Raw genomic sequence first — 18,038 nt, 5'->3', positions numbered from 1 at the left:
ATTTTAAGAACCATAAGAGATAATTTGTAATTTAAGTAAATCTCAGGAGTGTGTTTGTAATTTATCCTTTTTTTTATAAATAAAAAAATAAACAAGAAATTAAAGTAATGATTCATGTGCAATGTTACCTAAGATACACAAGGACCACAGAGCATTCCTATAAGCAAGTTTTAGTCTATATATTCTCCAATTCTTTTAGATAATCTTTGTAGAAACAAAACTTCAAAACCCAATTAAGTAGAAGAAAAGATTAGAGGAGTGGAGGTAACCAAAACCATGGAGAAGGAGATTAAGGTTGAGATCATTGCTAGAGAAACCATCAAGCCATCTTCTCCCACTCCTCATCACCTCAGAAACTACAAGCCCTCACTTAGAGATCAGTACTGTACACTTCATTGCACACCAGTGGCTTTCTACTACTCCACTCCCGCTAGTATCGGTGCTGGTGAATCTGAAGAGATGGTGGGTCTAATATCGGAACGCTTGAAGGTTTCCCTCTCTGAAACCCTCACTCACTTCTACCTACTTGCGGGAAGATTGAGAGACAACCTCTTAGTTGATCGCAACGATGATGGTGTTGATTTTGTTGAAGCTCGAGTCATCAACAACTTCCATCTTTCAAACTTTCTTGATCGACCCAAACTTAAAGTCATCGACCATTTGGCTCCACCCGAACCAACAGATTACTACAAGACCCCTCTTTTACTCGTTCAAGTTAACCTTTTTCCATGCAACAGAGTTGTGGTTACTGTGAAAATGTCCCACAAAATTGCTGATGGATTCTCCGTTGGCATATTTATGAAGGGTTGGTCAGACAACGCTCTTGGATCTCCTGACGCCATAGTCCCAGATTTTAATGCTACCTCCTCTTGCTTCCCTCCAAGAGACGACATCCCTATAATTTCTCTTACCTTCAAGAACATAACCCAAAAGGTTGTTAAAAAGAGGTTTGTCATCGATGCCTTAAAAATCACTTCCCTCAAGGCCAAAACAGAAAGTGAGAGCTTGTAAAAACCCACACGCGTCGAGGTTATTACAGCACTTGTTTGGAAATGCGCGGTGGTTGCATCAAGGTCAAGATTTGGGAGGTCTCCAAGGCCTTATGCATTGGTGGGAGGCGCGAGTATGCGGTCAAGGTTTGTGCCACCCATGCCAAAATACTCATTTGGGAATATAGTGGGAATGTTGTGGGCAATGCTTGACAACGATGATCACGACTACGAGAGTCAAGCAACACACCTGGCCAACTTGGTGTGTCAGTTGAGGAAAGGGTCTCAAGAGTCAAATGATGACAATAAAACAAAAGAGATTGCATCTTTGAGGCAGGTTAATAGAGATGATATGGAGATGTATGAGCATAGCAGTTGGTGTAGGTTTCTTATGTATGAAACTGATTTTGGATGGGGGAAGCTGACATGGGTGAGTCCAACTGATGAGGGTGCCCCAGTTGGAATTGCACTAGTGGATGCAAGAGATGGTGAAGGAGTTGAGATTTGGGTGAATCTGTTTGAAGAGGACATGGCTTTATTTGAAGCTGATCAAGAGTTGTTGGCTTATGCCTCTCCCAACCCCAGTGCTCTATTAAACAACTAGTCTATTTTATTACTTTCTATATATTTTCTAATTTATATTTAATGTCGTATTAATTGCCTTTTTATATTATCTCTATTGTACTATTTTATGTGTTAGTATTATAATCATACATAAGATAGTACTATTGTAACAACCCCAACCCATGATTAACATTAATCCGTACTTAATTATGCCTAACAGTAATTTAGGAGGGATTTGAAATTAATTTGCATGTGTATTGCATTATTTTTGTGTCTCTATCTGTTCGGTGTAGAAAGATCTGTTCTAGCTTGAACTTCGATTTGCGAATTGAAAGCCCTATCGGCATCCGAATCAGAAACTGACTGAATTTATGTGTTAATTAAGATTTATAGAAATTTGTAGTAGGCTTAATTAAAATTCGGTTCGGAGCGATTAAATTTGATTAAAATAATGCCATTTGATTAGTTATAACAAACTACTACCTATAAGGCCATTTTGTCACTCCACTCACCTCCTTTTCTTGATTTCAAAGTCCTTTGAGCCTATTCTAAGGGAAAAATGTGAGAGAAAAGAAGAGTAGAGGGAGGTTGAGCTCAAATGAAGAATTGACTAGGGGATTGAAGCCAATTTGAAGCTTTGGGTTAGGACCACACTTGAAATCAACCTTAGGTAAGAACTAAACTCTTAAATTTTGTATTTGAGACACTAAGTAAATGAACTCAAGAAGGTTAGATGGTCAATTAAGCTAAGATTGGAGAATTAAAGCTCAATGCATACATACATGTGTGATTCATGGCATTTGAGGTTGTTTTTCTAAGGAATTCTTGCATGCATGTCTTAACCCAAGCTTTGTTTTAGAAATTCTTCAGGTTCTATGTCATATTGTCATAGTTAATCATGTTTTTGAGTTGAACATTGCATTTGGTCATGTTTTGGGGAACTTTGGTTCAGAGAATTGCATTCAAGTCATGTTTATGAATTATTCTTGAGTTTAAAGTAGAATTTTGGTATAATTGGCAAGCCTTGGGGCCATGATTTCTAGTTATAATTCTTTAAACATGTTGTATTATGAGTTTTCATGTATTTCCTCAAGTTTTGACCCAGAAAAATGAGTTTTGGATGCTTCAAAAGTTGAGTTTGAGCTTGGTGATCGAATCTAGAATTTCCAGAAATTTGATCCACGCTCGAGCGGGGAATTTCACGCTTGAGCGTGCACTTTGAGTACATGCACTTCCGCTCGAGCGACGATGGTTACGCTCAAGCGTGAAATGCATACACCCAGAAGTTCTTGTGTTTTGCAGTCCACTCGAGCGAGGGAATCTACGCTTGAGCGAAGGTCTGAGTCTCACGCTCGAGCGTAGGTCGAGCGTCCGTCGAGCGTGAAAAACGTGCAACCAGTACTTTTCAAGAGTTTACAGTCAGCTCGAGCAGGGAAATTCACGCTCGAGCGGAGATTCATTGTTTGCATGTCCGCTCGAGCGAGGAATGCCACGCTCGAGCATGGACCTTATTTTCAGCAAGTTTTAAGAAATGTTTTCCAATGTATTCTTGCATCCTCATTCCATCCTAGGCATTCCTAGGCCATGTTTAAGACTCCATAATGAGGATTAAAGGTTAGAAACACACTAAGAGCAAATGCCATAAGTTATGTACAATTCGAATGTGTGTTTCAAGTGTGTATCTGTTATGTGCCATGTAGGTCACGTGCCGCGTACCGTTTGACCAATCTGCTCCGTCTGTCTGTCTCAAGGCCAACTGTGAGTAATAACATAGTAAAGCTATGTTCAACCTTATTTATTTTCTATATGATGAAATAAGAATTGTTTCTGAAATGTTATGTTCTGTACAATGAATGATTATCCAATTTCTGATATGTATTCGTGACATCCTTAGTATCATGTGATATGTGTTGGCTATTACCCGGTATCAGAGGTTCCATCATGGAACTTAATCTGTCTGCACTTCGTTACCCGTACCGGAGGCTCCATCATGGGGCTCAGCGTGTTTATTCTCTGTTACCCGGATCCGGAGGTTCCTTTATGGAACTGGTTATTCGTAACTCTCACGTGTCTGCATCTGTTCTGTATCTGCTCTGTTAGTGCTTATGGATGTATCACGTATACTTACGCATGACTTGTGATCTCTGTATATGATCTGGACAAATTATGAATTTGATACGAAACTGAATTGTGAATTCTGAATCTGTGCGGACTCATTCATTGAAACCCCTTTACTCTGTTATTGTTCATTGAGCTTTCGCTCACAGTTTATATTATGTATGTAGGTGAGCCGGCGCGTGATCAGGGCCAGAGTTGACGGCCTTCATTTCTGTTTTTGTCAGCCAACCATTGTGCCTCCCGAGGAGGTTCCGATTGAAGTCTAGTTACATGGCTGTTTTTGTACTTATGTCAGTCTCTGTCTGTTTTGTACAATTAGGTCTTGGATATTACACTTTTGTAAATGTTTTTTAATTATGATATCCTATGACTGACACGCTCATGTATATACAAGTTTTGAAATATTCTGTCCTATGTTTATCGACACAGCTCATTGGACTATTTATGTTTTGTACATTTGCTTCCGCAGCCCCTTATCATGTGCTTATCTGTTAAGAGGCCTTTGGTAATCTACAGATTACTGGCTGGTTACGATGCTAAACCTACATGGCGGGTTTGGGTCATGACAACTATGTAAGAATTAAAGTGCTATGTTTAGAAGAGCTTTAGAATTGTGATTCCAGCTCTTAGTTTGCATATGGTGTTTGGTTGTGACTTTTAAAAATTAATTCCACGCTCACTTTTGAAAAATTAATTCCACGCTTACTTTTGAAAAATTAATTCCACGCTTACTTTTGAAAACTCGGTCAAAGGCGGAAAAATTTAGGCTAATCGATCGTCCCACCGGTCGTCCAGCCAGTTGACTGGAACAGTGTAATTTTTTTTTTTTCAATTGACACATGTTAATTTTTATATATTCAACAAAAAATATTTTTTGAATTTTTTAAAATTTTTTATGAGCTTTAATAGAATTTTGAGTTATGTGTTTGGTTATGAGTTATAAGTTTTTGTATCAAATATCATATGTTACATCAAAAATTTCTTACTCAATTCAAAACTCGTTTCAAAACTCATTCACCAAACAAATTTTTCACACCCAAATGATAATTCCAAAACTCACAAACTCAAAATACAACTCTATTCTCAAATCATATTTAAAAAACTCTACCAAACGCAACCTTGAAATCTTTAGATTAAGGTATTGCTGGTCCATTATATTTCTTTCTATTTATATATATTTCCAAGTTTATATTTTAAGATGAGCATAAAAGTCTTGGAGTCTAGTAGAGATCGTGTGATGGTTCATTTGTCTACTTTTTATTTTAAGAATAAAGAGTATCGTGGATCATGTGATCATGGATGTGTTAATCTATAACAATAATATTTATAGAATATTTAGCACAATTATTATAATAATAATGACTATAAATAATAATTTATATGGACAAAAACAAGAGTATAAATAAGTTTGAGATTTTGAAAGTCGTGTTGTCCCTGGTTAAATCTGCTTTGCCTCCTCTCGTGAAGATACAATTAGAGTAAAGCAGTTCCAAAATAAAATTCATATTACTCGCAGCATCCCTCAACAGTGTTTATGACCACATGAGGTTTCAACCATATCACAAACCACAATTGTCCAACATATCAATATAGAATATAGAGAACTCTCTCTAAAACTTCTCATTTTTTAAATTACATTTTCTTCTCCTTTACTACTTTTGTGTATTCTCAAAATCTATCTTCTCTCGTAGATACGGCAAACTATATATATTTATATAGAAGAATAGGTATACATATAATTAACTCTCAATTAAACTCATATTTAATATCATAATTATCTTGAAATAAATCCTCATAATATGATTGTAATGACAATATAAATTTTGCAACTTAAAACATAATTATAAATCTTGTAAAAATTAAATAATAAAATCATTTAATCATAAATACTATTTTATCTTCGTTGAAATATCCCAATAGGATTTACATTAGCTTTCTTTTCCAAGTTTATATTTTATAAGTACCGAGTGTGAGGATCATGGCTTTCTTTTCCAAGTTTACATTTTAAAAGTACCGAGTGTGAGGATCATGGTGATGTGATGGGCAAGATTATGTGCTGGTGTGTTCCACGAGGGTTGAATTTCTCATATACAAGTTTTAATATTAGAGCATTTGAGGAATTTATAAGACTGGCTATTAAATTTATTTTGACATTTTGAATTGTTATTATATAGAACTCTTAGTGTATCTCATTTATAAAAAAAAATTAATTTCATTTTGATAATCGTAACATTTTTATTTTACTGTACTTGACTTCGAAAAAAATGAATAACAAATAAAATTTTAAAAATAGACCATTTGTGTTTTTAGAGACAAATAAGACAAAATAATAAAAAAAGTTATAATTATCGAATCGATCTAATTTTTTCACTAATGACATATATTTAGAGTCTTATAAAATGAACAATTTAAATTATCAAAATAAGAAATGATAAGACCCATGGACCCCTGAAATTCTACCATATTGCGATTAGAATTTGAGAAAAATCCGACTCCTACATTTAGTAGTGTTAAACTAGGGAGAGTAAGTACTTTTTGTTATAATTTTAGAGGACAAATTGGCAAATGACAAAGGAAGCTCCAGACAAGTGCATTTGGCTGGGAGAGGTCCCTGCTAGGTTAGTGCATATTTTGTTGAGTGAAGTTCTCATTTTGTGATGGGGGCCGAACCCTTCATCCTCTTAAAAAAAATAAAATAAATAAAAAAAGAGTAATACACTACAATATTATAAAACTATCAAATAATCATTCAACGTGATGGTCCAGTATCCTCCATACGACAAATTTTTGTAACTTGTCATCGACAATTATTTGAGTCATATATAAACTTATTAAAAAAAAAAAACAATAAGAATAATATGACAATGTTGTTATAATAAATAAATTTATTCTTATAAATATATTATTTTCAAATGAATAGCTTTTACTAAATCACATCATTTTGCGTAAATTTTTTGTTTGTATATTATAATTCTATTATAAATAAAATTTTTGCAATCATTTTGTATAAGATTACAATCACATATATTTTTATAATATTTTTTTACCATCTACTCACAATGAAAGTGGGTCCCATATTATGTGATGATATGAAATTATTCTCCTTATGAATAGATGGTAAAAAAAATTGCAAAAAAAAGTGTGACTGAAGTCGGACTCGCAATGTAAATACATTTTTTCATTTGTCTTTTTGACTTCACACATTTATTTTCCTCTCTATGTTATGTATTGTTTTATGTATTTATAGATTTTCGAATTCTTTAAATTCAAATGACATAAATGTCCTGTTTGGTAGGGTTTATTTCCAGCTTATTTCAGATTTTAGCTTAATTTAAGCTATTTTGATGTGTTTGATTCAGCTTAATAATACAGCTTATAACGTTTTGTAAGTCAAAAATCAACTTATTCTTTGAGTGGGGGAGGAGAAACTTAATTTATAAGTCAAAAATCAGTTTATCTTCACAGTTATAGGTTATAAGCTGTTAGGCTATAAGTTATAATCACTTTCTCACAGTTCTATCAAACGGGGCCAAAGTAGGACGATTTTGAATAGCTTACATAACCAATTTAACTAAATTAGTTGTTTTTATTATTTTAAAATATGTATAATATTTCCTGCTATATAAAATTTCTAGAACTATAAAGCCAAATCGAACCAAACCAAATCAATTTCTATGATTTTGTTTGGGTAAGGTTATATAAGTTTAATGGTTCTGATGATACTACTCGCTTCAGGGTAACGGGTCGGGTTGATCTAGGCGTCCCACACGGTTGTCCGATCACTGGTCCACTGAGAAACCTGCACAAGAGTTTAACGGGGAACGGAAGTCCCCCAGCGAACCTTCCGACGAGCAAGTTAGAGAATGGATATCAACGGAGTATAGAGATAGGATGGTAATAAAGAACTTAACCTTCTCTTTTTCTTAGAAGCCTGTTTATATCCTTTGCTTCATCATTTCCTTGTCCATTCTGACTCGTCACGTTGGCCGAAAGTCTACGTTCTAGCTTGCCTTGTTCATGGTGAGGCCGTCCTGTTCCGACGTGAAGGGGTTATCGCAATAAATGCTGTAGGGAACCTCATTAATGGCTGACGTGTGGTACAATAACTTTGCAGGATCTTTGTCTGCTTATGTGGCTGGTTCTTTTCTTGACACATGTTTAGGTGTCATTGGTCCTTGATGCCACGTTGAGCTCCAGCAACGTTGGGCTTTAGCATTTGAAGCATGAATTGTGCCTTAAGTGGTGGGCCATGTCCTTTATGGGCCTACTTAAAGGACTACCTATGTCAGTAATCCCCCATTCCCAAGTGCAGCTTTAGTCCAACGACGGGAATAAGAAAGAAGACAGGGGGAGGTGAGTGGTCGAGTAGGAGAAGACCGACTGGGAGGGGGGTCGACCGCAAGAGGTGACCGAGTGAGAAGGCTGATCGCGATGAGGGCCGACCGCGAAGGGTGACTGAGGGGGAGGCCGACGGTGAAGGGTGACCTAGGGAGAAAAGGAAATGGCAGCACGCCGGGCTCGAGGCGCGGCGTGGCATGTGACTATGTGAAGTGGAATAGACGAGGAAGGGGAAGAGAGTAATGGATCGTGGTCGTACACGTGGCATAATCCTGTAATAAGAGAGGTGGTGCGTTGTCAGAAAATGAAGAGATAGGCTAATATAGGGTGGTGAAGAGGCGAGGATTGAAATTTTCAAAATTTTCAAGCTGGCGAAATTGAATCTTGATCCTTAGAATATAGGCAAGCCGTGGGCATTTGGAGTTATACGTTTTACCTAACTTATCACAAAAAACCAACACGTCCTAGAAGTGAACTCATTTGCTTCGTGTGATACGGCTCTACGATACTTTGTGAACTTTCTTATGCTGGCGTTCGAAGCTATATGCAAACACGTAGGAGGAATGGCTCGAGATGAAGCACCAACCATGAGACTAGACTCTTTGGGGGAAGATGACACAGTGAGGTTGGCGGAGCAGTACCGAGCGGAGCGGAGGGAGGAGAGGGGAGTTGCACAAGGGGCGCGGGTTCGCCCGACTACGATGATCGCGGCCGCTAGGCCGATTAGCCAGGTGGAGCCGGACAACTGGCACACGAAGGCAGACAGATCTACATTTATAGCGGGGGAGCTGGAAGAGGTATGGGGGAAGTACCAAATTCCTAAGGAAATAGAGTTGAGGCTGCCCACATCGAAGGAGCGGGCATCAGACGTACAGGTGGGAGAATTCACCTTATGCGAGGAAGCACTGTGGGGGGGTCTAATGCTACCGCTCCCCTAAATTGTGGTGGAGGTACTCAACAAGTTGGAGGTGGCGCCAGGGCAGTTGATGCCGAACACCTGGAAAATACTAATGGGCTATGCGAATGCGTGGCCGCAGGCTATCGGAGGGGCGACAATGACGGTGGAAGAGTTCTTCTCCAGCTACAAGGCCTCCGGTCAACAGGAGACGTGGGTGACCCTATAGGCAGTGGTGGGCTGGGGTCTGGTGGCGGGCTTGCTATCTTCGGTGAAGGGGTGGAGGCCGAGATAGTTCTTTGTGTCAGCGAATGGTGGGGTAGGAGTTTGCACAACATGAAAAGCCCCCACAAAATTGGTAGAGCCAAAACTAGATGTGGCGGCTGAAAATAGGGTGAGGAAAGTGAAGGAGTAGAGGGAAGAGAAGGGGTTGAAGTAGGATGAGCTAATCCTTCCTTCAACCCTGATTGCCTTGAGATTGGGACTGCAGTTGACGGAGGCAGATCCGGTGAGGGAGGAACTGAAGGCGCGGAGGAAGGCGGAAGAAGCGGAAGAAGCGGAAGAAAGGAGAGTGATTGCCAAAGCGGACAAATATAAGGAGAAAAAGTTGGGGCCGGCCCCAAAACTAGTGATGAGGGAACGGGTTCGACTGCGTCCCAAGCCGTTGGAGGACAAAAACCTGACTGACTTTGCCCCATTGCCACCACCCGTAGATCCGTTGAAGGAGAGGGGCAAACAAGAGGTGGAGGCAGCGTTGAAGAAAACAAAGAAAAAGAGAGCGGCATCTGAGGGGAGTAAAGATGCCCTAGTGTTGAAGATGTTGAAGGAGAGGAGGACGGAGGAGGCTCTAGAAAAGGAGAAGTTGGAGGAGGGGAAGGCGAAGGAGGCCTCAAAGGAAAAGACCGCCCAAACGAATAAGGAAGATTTGGACCTAAGTGCCCCTATAGTGCCAACGGTGGCAACTACATTAGAAGTAACCTCAAGTCCTAGCGAGGGGAAGACTGGGATCAGTAAGCCAGCGATGAGTGTCGCATTGGCGAGCGCTTTGCACCATGCGCGCCCGCTGGCAGGTCGCTCGGCAGAAGGGGGAGAAGCCCGAGTCACAGCCGACCGCCTTGTTGGAGTAGTGGAGGATGCGGCGGTGTGATTGATGGTTCGGTTGATGGAGGGCGGCCTCCTGAGAGAGTTTTGCTCAGCCTAGATGGAGGCAGCGACCCTGGTGACTGCCTTGATGAATAAGGCAGCGCGTGCTAAAGTGGAAGTAGAGCCGCTAAGGACCCAACTGGAAGAGACAAAATTACACTTGCAGAACCTAAGGGTGGAGACATCGGGGTGGAGGAAGGCCGCTTGGAGCGCGTGCGCCAAAGGATTAGAGTATGCGCAAAGAACGAAGAATATGGAGGTGTTGGCACTGGTGCAGAGTTACTCAGCGGACCGAGCTAATACCGAGCTCCTCACAACCAAGTTAGAGTTGGAAGCGAAGCGCCGCAAGGCGATATCGCTAGAGTTCGAGTTGGCGGGCGAGAAGAGGAAACTAGAGGAGACCCAGAGAGCCTGCACCACTGCCAACGAAAGGTGGGAGGAGGCCATGGCCAGCAACGAAGATCTGGTTAAGGACAAGAAAGAGGCCGATGGTCGGATTGCGGCATTGGAGAGGGCCCTGGCGGAGGAAAGGGTGAAGTTGGCATCTGAGAGGGCGGCGTACCCCGACCTGTGTGTGGCGACGGTGGAGCAATTCAAGGGGTCCGCCGACTTCCAGATGGCCATAGATGCTGCAGTGGCCAGGAGCTTGGCGAATGAGGAAAATGGGGGGCCTGGGTCGTCGGGGGCGGTCGCTGGAGGTAAGAGTGAAGAGGAAGCGATCCAGAGCTTCTAGCGGTCTGACTTCTACAAGCATGAAATGAGTGAGTTCTGGGACAGTGGCTGGATGACCTTCAAACATAAGGTGCAGGAGTTGTTCCCAGATGTGGATTTCAGCTTGGTGAAGGTAGGCGAAAACGATGTCGCCCAGACCCCCCTGGACGAGGGCATTGAAGAGGAGGATCTTGCCTCCAGTGAAGAAGAGTGATCCGTGTGACTAAGTGTAAAAATTTTAGTTTTGTTATTTTGTTTGTTGTTTTTAATGTAATTTCTGCATCGAATTGTATGAAAGCGTAAGTTTATGAATAAAACAACGAGTTTTGTTTTGTATTATTGTTGTGATTATTTCTTTTGAGTTATAAATTTGTAATATTGAAAATGGTTGAGCAGAATTCAATGAAAAATGGGTGTGAAAGTAAGACTTGTACGTGAGCTGGGATGTAAAATGGTCAAAATGGGCAACCAAAGGATTATGTAAAAAATGATAAAAATGGGCAGATGCAAAAATGTAAAGAATGTTAAGAATGAAAGTTTGGCTTGTACGTCTACTAAAAATGTTAAGATTGTAAGAAATGTTAAAAAATGTTGTAATATGGACTCGAATTATTCTATAAGTATGGCAACCGTGCCGTAATATTAAATTATGAAAATGAACAGGCCAAATGCTTCATTCGAGTTCTGACTAAGACTGGCTGAGGCTTCAAGTGGCTCAGTCTGGCTGAGGCTTTAATGAACTCAGTCTGGCTGAGCTCTTCGTACGCAGTTTGGCTGAGGCTTTGATTAACTTAGTCTGGCTGAGCTCTTCATGCTCAGTTTGGCTGAGGCTTTAATAAACTCAGTCTGGCTGAGGCTTTAATGAACTTAGGCTTTGACAAACTCAGTCTGGCTGAGCTCTTCGTGCTCAGTCTGGTTGAGCCTTTAATAAACTCAGTCTGGCTGAGCTCTTCGTACTCAGTCAGACTGAGCTTTTAATTAACTCATTCTAACAAGTCGTTATTGAAACGTGACGCAGATAATGGAGATATAAAATCATTGTCATTTAAGGCGTAGCCTATTGATCACAAATTTACACCAGGTATGGGAAGCACAAAAACAACCAAGTGTATGGATCGGCAAAAAGAACATACAACAATTGATCAATACAAAAATAGGATGTGGCACTTTACTGGAAATAACGCTTCAAGTGGTCAGCGTTCCATGGGTGGGGGAGATCTCTATTTTCCATATCCTAGAGTCGGTAAGTGCCTGGGCGAGGTCTGACCTTAAAAACGTAAGGTCCTTCCCACTTGGCTGCTAACTTGCCCTCAGTAGGATTTTTGGTGGCAACAGTTGCTTCGCGCAAAACTAGGTCCCGAACTGTGAACTTCCTCGGTTGGACTTTGCGGTTGTAGTGTGTTCTCATTTTCTGTTGATATGAGGCCCGTCTGACAGCAGTGGTCTCTCGGAGCTCTTCAATCAGGTCTAAGTCAGCTCGACGCAATTCTTCAGTTAGTTCTAGATTCAGATGTAAAACCCTCGGGGTTAGCAGACCGATCTCCACTGTGATGACCGCCTCAGCGCCATATGTTAAGCGAAAGGGGGTCTCCCCAGTAGGGGTTCAGGCGGTAGTGCGATAGGCCCAGAGTACGTTTGGTAATTCCTCAGCCCAGAGTCCCTTAGCGGCTTCCAGCTTAGCTTTGATGATCTTCAAGAGAGAGCGGTTGCTGACCTCGACTTGCCCATTGGCTTGGGGATGGCCTAGGGAAGAGAAACATGGTTGAATGTAGAGCTTTGCACAGAATTTCCTGAACTCGGCATTGTCGAACTGCTTGCTGTTGTCTGAGATGATGGCTTAAGGGATTCCAAGTCGACATACGATCGACTGCTAGATAAATCTGGTCGTGTTCTGTTTAGTGATTGTGGCGAGGGGTTCCGCTTCCACCCATTTGGTGAAGTAATCAATAGCGACCATAGCGAACTTGGTTTGGCCCCTACTGGTAGGCAACGGACCAACTAAGTCGATGCCCCACTTGGCGAACGGGTAGGGACTACTGAGTGTAATTAGTTCTGTAGGTGGAACATGGAGGATGCTGGCGAAGCACTAGCATTTATCACACTTAAGCACAAAGTCAGTGGCATCTTAGTTGAGAGTAGGCCAGAAGTAGCCGGTGTGAAGTATTTTATGGGCCAGCGACCTGGCACCTGAATGATTACTACATACACCCTCGTGAACTTTCCTCATCACATAGGTCGCTTGTGCGGGACTAAGGCACCTGAGGTATGGGCGTGAAAATCTGCATTTGTACAGTAGATCGCTGATGAGGATATAATTGGACGACCGGGCTCGGATTTTAGCGGCTTGCTGTTTGTCGTTTGGTAACTCCCCATTTGTCAAAAATAGAAGGATGTCCGCCGCCCATGGGATAGGTTCATTTTGGAGGAAGTGGACTTCCTACTGGCTCGGCGAAGTAGCCGGGTGGGCCAGGTATTCAAGACGGACGCCATAACCGAGGTCTGACTGGTCGGCCGAGGTTAATTGGGCCATTTCATCCACCTTGGAGTTTTCTGATCGAGGGATATGTTTGATGTGGAAAGTGTTGAAAAGGCGAACAAGGGGGAGTGCAATATCCCCGTAGGCTTACATTGTGTCTTCCTTGGTGTCGAATTCTCCCGTAATCTATTCGACGATCAGTTGGGAATCATTGAACACTTGGATATGGCTCACACTAATGTCTCTGGCTAGGCGGAGACCTGCGGGCAGGGCCTCATACTCGGCCTCATTATTACTCGCGTCGAACAGGAAGTGGGGAGCATACTTGAAATAACCGCCCTCAGGGGCGGTGAGGATGAGACCAGGCCCATTACCGTCTTTACGGGATGATCCATCGACATTGTGGGTTCAGGAGTGTGGATCTTCTGTCTCGGTGTTAAATTGCCTGGGTTGATGGGGTGCGGTTGAAGTGGGATTGGTGAATTCCAAGATGAAATCGGCGATAGCCTATCCTTTGATCGCCATTCGAGGTCGGTAGGAGATTTCAAATTGGCTGAGCTCGACTGACCATTGCATAAGTTTGCCAGACAACTCTGGTTGTTGCATTACCTTCTTCAAAGGTTGGTTAGTGAGGACCACTATAGAGTGGGCTTGGAAATACGGTCGAAGTCGTCGTGAGGCTATGACCAAGGCAAGGGCCATTTTTTCCAACAGAGGGTAGTTCTGTTCTGCTCCCCTGAGAGCTCAGCTAATGTAATAAACTGGATGTTGTATTGAACCGTCCTCCCTGATGAGGGCCGCACTGACTGCGGTGTTCGATACGACTAGGTAAAGAAAGAGTGGCTCGCCTGAGAGTGCTTGAGAGTATAGGGGGTTGGCCATGCACTGTTTCAATTGTTGAAAAGCCTCTTCGGATTTGGTGGTTCACTCGAAGGCCTGCCGAAGGACTTTGAAAAAAAGGAAGGCACTTGTCTGTTGCACGGGAGATAAAACAATTGAGGGCAGCAACCCTGCCGGTAAGCCGTTGAACCTCTTTAACCGTCCTGCGTGACTGCATTTCTATCAGGGCCTTAATCTTTTCGGGGTTGGCCTCTATACCCCATTGGCTAACCATAAAACCCAAGAACTTCCCAGAGCCTACACCGAAGGCTCGTTTCTCCGGATTCAGCTTCATTTGATACTTACGTAAGGTTTTGAAAGTCTCTCGCAAGTCCACAAGATGATCAGAGGAGAGTTTGCTTTTGACAAGCAAGTTATCAACGTAGACTTCCATGTTCCGACCTATTTGATGGTGAAAGACGACATTGACCAACCGTTGGTAAGTGGCTCCGGCATTTTTCAATTCGAAAGGCATGACATGATAGTGGTAAGTTCCTTTGTCTATGATGAAGGAGGTGTGTTCCTGGTCGGTCGAGTGCATTAGAATTCGATTATAGCCAGAGAAGGTGTCCATGAAACTGAGCATCTGATGTCTGGCCGTGGCATCGACGAGTAGATTTATGCGGGGGACGGGATAACTATCTTTGGGGCAAGCCCGGTTGAGGTCGGAGTAGTCGACGTAGAGTCACCATTTGCCGTTGTTTTTACGGACCAGGACCACATTGGACAACCATCTGGGGTAGTCTACGTTCTTGAGAAACCGTGCCTCCAGCAGTTTGTCTACCTTGGAAGCAATAAGAGCATTGCGTTTCGGGTGAAAAATAAGCTACTTCTGTCGGAAAGGTCAGAAATGGGGCTCGATGCTGAGATGATGAGTGATGAAGGAGGGATCAATACCCGGCATGTCGGAATGGGTCCAGGCAAACACATTATTGTGCTCGATTAGGAGGGCTATAAGGTCGTCCTTTGCTTGGGAAGATAGTTGGTTGCCGATGTTGGCTGTTTTTGCTTGGTTGGTGGGGTCGATGGGGACTTCAACAAGTTCTTTCACTGGTTCCCCTCTGACCAACTCGTCTTTGTCTCTAATGTCGAGGCCTTCGATGATCATAGCCGCCTTCAGCTTGACCTCTTTGAGAGAAGCGACGTAGCATTCTCTAGCCATAGTCTGCTCTTCCTTCACGGTGTCGACCCCGAGGTCGATAGGGAATTTCATGGCCAGATGATATGTGGATGTGACAGCTTGAAAAGCGTTAAGGGCGGTGCAGTCGAGGATGATGTTGTAAGCAGAGAGACAATTGACGATGAGGAAGGTGAACAACTTGGTGGTCTGCTGCGGATATTCTCCGATGGTGATGGAAAGATCGATGGAGCCTATGGAGGTCACCCGATCCCCGGTGAAACCGACTAGTGGGGTTTGAAGAGGGGACAAACTTTCTTTCCCGACCTTGAGCTGGCGATAGACATTGAGGAAGATGATAGCCCTATTTGGTAGGGCTTATTTCTATGTTATTTCAGCTTTTAGCTTAATTTAAACTATTTTGATGTGTTTGGTTCAGCTTAACAATACAGCTTATAGCTTTTTGTAAGTCAAAAATCAACTTATTCTTTGAGTGGGGGAGGAGAAGCTTAATTTATGAGAAAAAAATCAGCTTATGTTCACAACTATAAGCTATAAGCTATAATCACTTTCCCACAGCTCTACCAAACGGGGCAGATGTCTGAAGAACTGAGGTTGTCAACAAGCACCCGTCTGACTTTGTAATTGGACAGGAGAGCATAGATGACGAGGGGGTTGTCATGAGGGTAACGGATGCTTGTGCAATCGGGCTTCGTAAAGGTGATGAGCTCCATCCACTGTTTGGGGTGTTTGAGAGGGCGCTCCAAAGTTGTGACCTCTTTGTCGGAGCCCTGTCTGATTTTTCTGAGTTTAGCTCGCTGGACCGAGTGAGATGGTCCTCCACACGTAAGTCCACTAGCAATGACTCTAATCTCTCCAACCAGGGGAGTAGGGTTGCCTTGTGCTCGGGGTTGCGGCGGGTGCCGATCATTGCCTTGGTTAGGTTGTGCGGGTTGTCGGGGGAGAGCATGTCGGCGGTTGCCCCTAGCAGGTTCGGTCCTCGGCCTTTGCTGGGGACGGGCTGCTGTGAACCTACTGAGGCGCCCTTGGCGTATCAAGTTTTCTACCTGGTCTTTAAGGTTAACACATTCCTCAGTGTTGTGGCCGTGTTCTTGATGAAAACGGCAGTATTTGGATTGGTCTTTCCGGGTGAAAGGAGACCGTGAGGGTTGTGGCCATTTCAAGTTGTAATCTCGTCAGATCTGGTTTAAGACTTGTTCCATGGGGGAGTTGAGGGGTGTGTACCGTTCGAATCGACCAGGCGGTCGGGTAGGTGCTGATTGGTCGGTTCAAGAGGTTCGATCGGTATACTGGGGTGTTTGCTGTGTGTATTGGGTGGTTCTGGTTTCAGATTCCTTTCTCTTCTCTCTGAGGGTGGGGTTTTTGGTTATGGAATCTTGTCGGGCGGCTAGAGAATCTTTGGCGTTCATGTACTTTTGGGCTTTGGAAAGGAGGGTTGCTATGGAGGTTGGAGGGTTTTTGGAGAGGGAAAAAAGGAAATTGGAGTAAATCAGCCATGAAAGTCATGAGAATGACCTTGTCATCGTTTTCTGCCACATACAAGGCTTCGGTGTTGAAGCAGGTGACGAAGCTGGGCACTCCCCCTCCATCTGACGAATGTTGAGGAGTTGGGTTACCGCAAACCGCTGGCTCTGGGCACCAATGAAGTGGCTGAGAAAGGAGCCACTCAGGTGTTGGAAAGTAGAGACAGAGTCGGTTGACGGCTGACTAAACCACAGTCGGGCCGACCCCTTAAATGTCACAGGGAAAGCCCGACACATGATCTCATCAGGGAATGCATGGAGGACCATTAGGGTCCTGTAAGTCTCCAAGTGGTCGACTGGGTCCGTTGTACCGTCGAAAGAATCGATCGAGGGCATTTTGAACTTAGGAGGTAGGGTTTGTCCTTGATGGAGGCGACAAACGGTGAGTTGGCTGTGGTGGAGGGTTTATTCTACATGTTCTGCATGACTCCTTGAAGCTGGAGTTTCATGGCTCGGATTTCGACATCCCAAATTAGAACGTTGTCAACACCAGAATGGAATGGAGGGTGGACACTACAGGCCTCTTCCTCAGGAGCATGTTCTTGGACTGGTGGATGTGGAGCCCGGGGTGGCGGGTTCATATCTTGGGGCAGGGGTCGCAAACCCTCCAAGTTGGAGGGGTGGGAGTGTTAGAAGGGATGGCTCAGGGTTTGTTCTCGGTTGGGTGGGATGTCTTGAGGCGGTGGAGGAGGCACAGGGAGGTCTCGTTGAAGCAAAGCATTAATCAGGGCTTGGTTTTGCTCGGCTAGGCGGTTAATGCTGTTGGTGAGTTCTGTAAAATACCGAGGTGGGTTGTTTGGGTTAGGAGAGTCGGCTTGGGGGTCGGCAATGTTGTATTGAGAAGCCATGGATCTAGTCGTGACCATCCACCTAGGTGGGTGGCAGGTAAGGCATATTGAGAATGGGTCTCCAGCGACAATGAGAACAGTTGCCACATGGAGTGAAAGCTTCCCACAAATGATGCCAACTGATGATACTACTCGTTTCTGGGTAACAGGTTGGGCTGATCCAGGCCTCCAACACAGTTGTTCGATCACTGGTCCACTGAGAAATCTGCACAAGAGTTCAACGGGGAACGAGAGTCCCCCAGCGAACCCTCCGACGAGCAAGTTAGAGAAGGGATATCAGCGGAGTATAGAGATAGGATGGTAATGAAGAACATAACCTTCTCTTTTTCTTAGAAGCCTGCTTATATCCTTTGCTTCATCATTTCCTTGTCCATTCCGACCCGTCACGTTGGCCGAAAGTCTACGTTCTAGCTTGC

At 43.3% G+C, this 18,038-nt stretch overlaps 2 protein-coding genes across 2 annotated transcripts; both read left to right on the top strand.

Moving 5' to 3' along the window:
- Positions 1–276: 276 nt before the first annotated feature.
- On the top strand, positions 277–1,011 carry LOC114323525 ((13S,14R)-1,13-dihydroxy-N-methylcanadine 13-O-acetyltransferase AT1-like). Its single transcript, XM_028271133.2, has one exon. It carries the CDS (start codon positions 277–279, stop codon positions 1,009–1,011), a length of 735 nt encoding a protein of 244 aa, XP_028126934.2.
- Positions 1,012–1,125: 114 nt separating this feature from the next.
- Positions 1,126–1,593, top strand: LOC145797951 (BAHD acyltransferase At5g47980-like). The gene has a single exon (XM_082885396.1). The coding sequence runs from the start codon at positions 1,126–1,128 to the stop codon at positions 1,591–1,593; it is 468 nt and encodes a 155-aa protein (XP_082741522.1).
- Positions 1,594–18,038: the final 16,445 nt, after the last annotated feature.

Source organism: Camellia sinensis, chromosome 8 (genome assembly GCF_055761805.1).
Source record: "Camellia sinensis isolate YWXY chromosome 8, ASM5576180v1, whole genome shotgun sequence".
Taxonomy (NCBI): Eukaryota; Viridiplantae; Streptophyta; class Magnoliopsida; order Ericales; family Theaceae; genus Camellia; species Camellia sinensis.
Note: the sequence above shows the minus strand (reverse complement) of the source record. Positions and strands in the feature narration are given on the sequence as shown.